At 35.8% G+C, this 6,901-nt stretch overlaps 1 protein-coding gene across 1 annotated transcript; it reads left to right on the top strand.

Annotated features, from left to right (window-relative positions):
* The first annotated feature begins 407 nt into the window (after positions 1-407).
* Positions 408-6,685, top strand: LOC129685538 (prolactin-8A9-like). The gene is made up of 6 exons (XM_055619054.1): positions 408-438; positions 2,406-2,584; positions 3,343-3,381; positions 5,062-5,169; positions 5,323-5,502; positions 6,497-6,685. The coding sequence occupies exons 1-6, from the start codon at positions 408-410 to the stop codon at positions 6,683-6,685; spliced, it is 726 nt and encodes a 241-aa protein (XP_055475029.1).
* The last annotated feature ends 216 nt before the right edge of the window (positions 6,686-6,901 follow it).

Here is a 6,901-nt window from a genome sequence, read left to right on the forward strand (position 1 = left end):
ATCATGAAAGAGATGATAGAAAGAATGTAAGATTCTAAGGAAGGGAAATAATTATGAACAACAATTCTCTCTTGGTCTAACATGACCGTCTGTCATCAGGCATCTGAGATGGCTTCAGAGATATCAAAAAATAATTTGGAGAATAGTCAGCATGTAGTAACAAGCAGAAAGAATTAATCCAGACACAAATAAGTATTTGCAAATAAAATAAAACTGTTAACATTCCTTGAAGATAGACAGAGTTGGCTCACGAAGGAGGAATTCTGCATGTGACTTCTTGCTGTTACATGGCTGTGAATGCCCTTGGGGCTATCTGCAAGAATATAAGGAGGAGGAAACTAACTGAAAGCATGACTCCAGTGAAGCAGCTCTCCAGAGTCAGTACTTATCTTGGGAACTCCTTAGTGATGGAGCTGCCATTGAGTCAACTTCACTTCTGTAAGTAAATTCTCCCCTATGCCTCTCTGAGTAAAAGTATTCAGTTCAGTGGTTCTCTAAATTTTGTTTTTTGTTGTTGTTGTTGTTTATTTGTTTGTTTATTTGTTCATTTGTTTTTAATGGAATTGTTTCTTAGGAATCTTTGATGTGCAATCTGGCTTGGAGAGATAGCTCATAGTTCACCAGAAGAAGAACTTAGCATAGACTTTCTAATATCTTTTAAAATTATTTTTTTCAAAGCAACCATACAAGAGCACAAGAGACAGATTACTAGTTTCACAATGTTGCAATGTTCAAAGATAGTCTGAGTCTACTGAAGTGGGAGAAGGAGAAGGAAAATGTTACTGATATCCAATAAGTAGAGATTATGGGAATCATTAAACATCTCCAAATGCACAGCATACCTTCCAGAACAAATAATGAAGCTCAAAAGAACAATGTTTTTGATTTTTAGAAACTGGAAATTACTGAGTACATAAAATCAGTGGGTCCAACTCATCTTACCTCAAGCCAGAAGAAGCATAATTTTGGTTGTTAATATTGTATACGAGTGTCCTTATTGTAATAGATCTGAAGAATCTTTAAGTTCTGAAAACTGAACTATAAAAAGGTGGCAGATTGTGTCTTTTATTGTTTTCCAGTTTAGCACAAATCAAAGAACATCACACAAAAAAGAACAAGGGGATGCTGACAAAGCACAATATTATATAGGAGATATTTGCTAGAAAAAAAAGAAAAAACAAAATTATTTTTGAAATTATATAAGAAGATCTTTTTATGTTTTTATATTATTTGAGAATTTCATTCATGAGTATTATATCACTCATCCAACTTTTCAAAAACCCTTTCCAATGGTCTTGCTCAAGAGTAGGAGCATTTTCTTTAATTATTACTGTTATATTTATAGATAAATATAAACATATATACAACCTGTTTAATCATTTTGGTGTTGCACATATGTCTATGATTTTTGACCTGGCTACTTGTATTGAATTATCAAATAAACATTCTGGACCTCTGTTGCTTATATTCATTTTTCCCCTTACTCGAAGATGTTCCCTCAGCCTTACATGTACTTCTGTTGTGGTGCTAAATAAGTCACAATTTGAAGTTGCAGCTAACCCTGATCATTGTCAAAACTTTTAAAAGTGAATGTTTTAAAGAGAATAAATAGATCAAATTGGGATTCTAAGCTTCTGCTATAATATCATAGTGACAAATTTATTCTTGCCAAGTAATGGCAATGACCTTTGACAAAACTGAGCATCAGAACGGTGACTTTGTTCTCTGCCAGAAAGATGTGTAATGGTCTCTCTATGACCAGGGAAGGACAAAGTACTGATGTTTGGTGTTCTCATGTCTACATCAGCCAATATTAAGCCATTGGGGAAATTATTGGATCACGTAAGCTTTCTTCTTCATCTTCATGAATATTTTCAGATTATGATGGCGATTACCTAATCTGCTTACAGAATTATAATGAAGAAAAACTTTAAAGAAAATAATCTGAATTTTTTTTGATGAAATAGTACTCGTTGGAGCTTTGTCATGTTAGCAATTCCAAACTGACATATGTTAAGACACCACTCTCTTTATACTCTGTTATCATCTTGTGCTTATTATCAAACTGTGTTGAGGAAGCAAATAGATAAACTGCGCTATCTTTGTCCAGTCAGTGTTCAGAATGCTGATTTAAGAAACAAAGGTTAAAAATTACAAATTTTTCAAGAGTTTGATTACTAGTAAATGAGATCAATCTCTAAAGATACTAAACAGTCCTTAAATTATACACAAACATACAATTGCTTACCAAAGTACTCTGAGTAATTTTTTCTGCCATGCCAGATATTCAATACCAAGTCATGCAGCAAAACAAACTTTGGCCAGATAAAACTTTACTGAATCAATTGAGCCTTGAAAACCTCAGATTGATGCATCATCCCTAAGTGGCTCCTGTTTCTATATAGCCAGGACACTTTTGCTGCTGCTGATGTCAAACCTACTGCTGTGGGAGAAAGCTGAATCAATTCCTGCATGTCATATTGAAGAGGGAGGCTGTTGGAATCCCCTTGTAGAAACATTTAACGGTGCCATGAATCGAGCTAAAACCATCTATAGTCTTGTTCTTCAATTACATGAAGAATTTGTAAGTACCTCAACATTCATGCTAATGTTTGAATTGCTCTAGATCCTGAGACCTTAAGCACCATGATTCAAATATCAGAAAATATACCTTACTAGTTAAAGGATACGCAATGTACTAAATCATAGACAAGGTCAATTGGACAGTTTCTTGAAATTTCAGAAAAACTAATGATTTTTCTATTTTTTCTTAAAAAAAGAAAAAGTAAAATCCTCTGAAATTTGCCCAGGAGAAGAACTCTCATTTCCCATGGTTGCATTTAGGGTCATAAGTATCCATTGGCTATGTTCAACTAGTAAATTGCAGATATACACTGTAGAAGATGTGTATTACAGTGATGTAGTGAGCTATAGATTTGGAATACAGGTAAACCAAATCATGTGAATAGACACACACACACACACACACACACACACACAGAGAGAGAGAGAGAGAGAGAGAGAGAGAAAGAGAGAGAGAGAGAGAGTGAGAAAGGAGAGAAGAAAGAAACAGTAGAGAAGAAATCTAAACCTTCACTAAGTCCCTGGATGCTGGGAAGTGTAGCTTAAATATTTTTCAGTGCTAGAGTTTGTCCAATATCTGTTCCTTTCTTGCTGATTACACATCATTTCTCAAGGTCAGAATATACAAAGGAAAAGAAAATAGGCAAACATTCAATATGATGGATATCAGGAGAATATGTCTTAATTGCAATAAACACATCTACATGTTTTTTTTTTTTTTTATTGACAATGTTATTTTTTTCCCTTTACATGACTCAGTTCCACAACGAATTCTCTTCCAGTGAATTTTTTACTATTGTAAGTACCTCATTTCTTTCCAGCTGTTTCCCAAAGGCAGCCTCGTGTCAGTGATGGCAACTTAGATGAGGAAGCATTATACAGTTTTTTATTTTCATTTCTTAACGGACAGTTTTTTCAACTTTCTACCCTTCATAGTAATCTACTAACCTTTCCAAAATTGGTTGATTATTAGAAATAATTAATATATTTTAGACTATATATTTAGGCAAATTTAAGATTTCATTAATCATACAATGACTAATACAATACATAAACTTAATAACGTTTTATAGTTCAGTTGTCTAGAGTTTACTAAAATCAGTCTATTTTTTCATGAATAATGTCACAATGCAAAAAAATTTCTAAAACTATTATACCATTGTCTTACAAAGCTATCTATAAGCAGTGTTAAATTAATAAACATTTAATTTTTATATTTTGGTAATAAATGTCAGAATTTATTTACAGAAAATAAACAAAAATGATAAATATGTTCTTTGGCTTTGTGTGAAATACCAGAGAAAGATGATAATGAAAACATTAAGTTCTTGAAAAATTTACTCCTTTCAGTGTTGCCTTCCAAAAAGTAACTTTTAGGAAAAGTGAAAAGACAGCAGAATAAGAGGGGTAGGAGTTCAAAAGTGAGTGAAAAATCAAATTAAATTGCAGGTACATGAGACACAGAATGAGGTGATGGGCACTTTCTTAACTTCTTAATATCAGCTTTTATGAAGTACTTATTGTTATAATTTAGATAGCCTACCACAGAGCTCCTCTAAAATCTCCACCCTTCAGGTGATGGTGAAGATACAGAGACTTATAGCCAAACATTGGACAGAGTGTGGGGAGTCTTATGGAAAGAGGGGGAAAAAGAAGGATCCGGAGGGGACAAGAGCCTCACAAATAGACCAACAAAGCCAAAGAAGTTGGTCTCGGGGGGACCAAATAGACTGATATATCAACCAAAGACCAGGCATAGAGAGGACATAGACCTCTGCCCAGATGTAGCCCATAGACAGCTCAGTCTCCATGTGGGTTGTCTAGTAAGGGGAAAGGTTTCTGACATGAACTCCATTGACTGTTCCTTTATCACTTCTCCCTGGCGGGGCTACCAAGACAGCCCACAGAGGAAGGAGATCCAGGCAGTCTTTAGAGAACTTGATAGGCTAGGGTCAGACAGTAGGGGAGGGGAATATCCCCTATAAGTGGACTAGGCGAGAGGGATAGGGGAAAAAGTGGGAGGGAGGGTTAGATCAATAGGAGATGAGGGAAGGGGCTACAACTGGGATACAAAATAAATAAATTGTAAATAACAATAATTTTAAAAGCACCTACATTCTTTGACCCCCCCCCCCCAAGAGAGGAGCAGCCTTGCTAGCCACAGAGTAAGACATTGCAGCCAGTCCTGAAGAAATGTGATAAGCTAGGGTCAGATGGAAGGGGAGGAGGTCTTCCCCCTATCTGTGGACTTGGAAAGTGGCGGGGAGGAGATGAGAGAGGGAGGGTGGGATTGGGAAAGAATGAGGGAGCAGGCAACAGCTAGGATACAAAGTTAATAAACTGTTACTAACATTAAAAAATAAAAAAAGAAATAACAATTAAAAATACCTACCTTCAAGAAAATGGAAAAAATATTCTGGTCATGTAGTCAGTTAAACAATTTCTGAAGTCTAACTAAATTTTTGTGTTTGTTTGAAGGAGGACCGTCTGCATAGAAGGGATCAGGTTGTTTTCTCAGCCAGAGCTTACTGCCATTCTAATATCACCAGCCCTCCAAATACGAGAGAAGAAATCACAAATCTGAAAGTGAGTTTCCTGCATGGGTTTTTCACAAAGTATCAGAGGCAACGAATAGGATTTTTTGGTGCATACATAGTTCAGCTTCTTCACTTGAACGTTACATGCAATAACCTGCCTTACAGAAATTTTTAATGCAATGGTTCTATTGTGTTTGCTCAGACCAAAAGATATTTGAAAATTATGATCAATTTTGTGGGTGCCTGGATCAGCCCTCTATATCATTTGGTGATTGAACTGAGTGCCATGGAAGGGGTTCCTGAAACTATCCTTTCAAAAGCCAATGAGATTGAAACGAACAACAGAGAAATCCTGGAAGACCTTAAATGGATACTCACCAAGGTATGAAATTTCTCATTAGATATTCTGGTTCATAAAACAGATGAGTTCTGAAAATTAAAAAAAAAAAAAAAAGATTCTGAAATCCCTCATTTTTTCAGAGTGAAACATAGAAATCTGATCTTATGAACAATCTTCTTGTGAGACAGTGGTTCTCAGCCTGTGGGTCAGGACTTCTTTGAGGCTCAAATGACTCTTTCACAGGAGTTGACTATCAGATCCTGCATATCAGAGGTTTCCATTATGATTAATTACAGTAGCAAATTATAGTTATGAAGTAGCAACAAAAACAATTTTATGGTTGGGGGTTTACCACAGCATGAGGAACTGTATTAAAGGCTCACAACATTGGAATAGTTGAGAAATGCTGCTCTAAGAAGTAGCTGGCAGCTCCAACCCTCTCAAAGATGCTTCTTGTCACCAAGCACCCTGGGGAATAAGAATGAAACACAACCGTTAGTCTTAGGGACTTAGAAGACACCTTTTCTGGACAGAGTGAAAGAGTTCAGCTCCTTCTATCACAGTCATCCCTTGGCTTTGCTTATTGAATCACCACCTGGTCCTCATCACATGTGAGATTACCATACATAAACTTCATAGAAAATGGATTTATTTAAAATGTATAAAAGAATAGTGGTGCATTTCAGCTTCTGTGAAACATGAAAGACGTGTAATTGCCTCCTGAGTGAAAAACTGACACTGGCTCTTCCATTGCCACAGAGTCAAATAGAAATTTTCTATTTCTTCTCTGCTTCTGAAAGTGCATAGTTCCTCTGCAATCTATTACCTGTTAGATCAAATGCAGATGAGTCTTGATCATACTTACCAAAAGACTAACTGCTTGAGAGTCTCCTGGCCTGGAAAAATGAATACCTGTAACTTTGATGAAAGCAGTACATTTCTGAATGTGTTTCTCTGATTGAACATGTAAGAAACAAGGAGAGAGGAACTCTAACAATATACTCAATCAGTAACTTGTTCTCATTTTGATTTATAGGTCTATCCTACAGCAAAGATGAAGGAAAACTTCCCCAGCTGGCCTCATCTTTCACACTTAAAATCAAATGACAAATATTATAAATTTTTGGCAATGTACAACCTTTCTAATTGCCTAAAAACGAATATAGTCTACACTATGTATCATCTCAGAGATCTGAAGTGTCGAATAACAGAGAAAGGTTGCTAAGCGCATATCTACTCGGTCTGCTTTGGAGGTGGTCCATGACAGCCCATTGCTGAGAAGTTTCTTCTAATTTAATACCTTTGAATGTATGTGTGAGCATAATGTGTCTCTCTTTACATAATAAAAACCATTTTCTTGAGAAATAGCAAAGTCTAAAAAGCCTATCCTTTTCCATTGAATAGAATGCCAGTCATTAAAGTTAGCTTTCCCCTATCAAAT

This window comes from Psammomys obesus, unplaced genomic scaffold (genome assembly GCF_907164565.1).
Source record: "Psammomys obesus unplaced genomic scaffold, mPsaObe1.curated_primary_1811, whole genome shotgun sequence".
NCBI classification, from domain to species: Eukaryota; Metazoa; Chordata; class Mammalia; order Rodentia; family Muridae; genus Psammomys; species Psammomys obesus.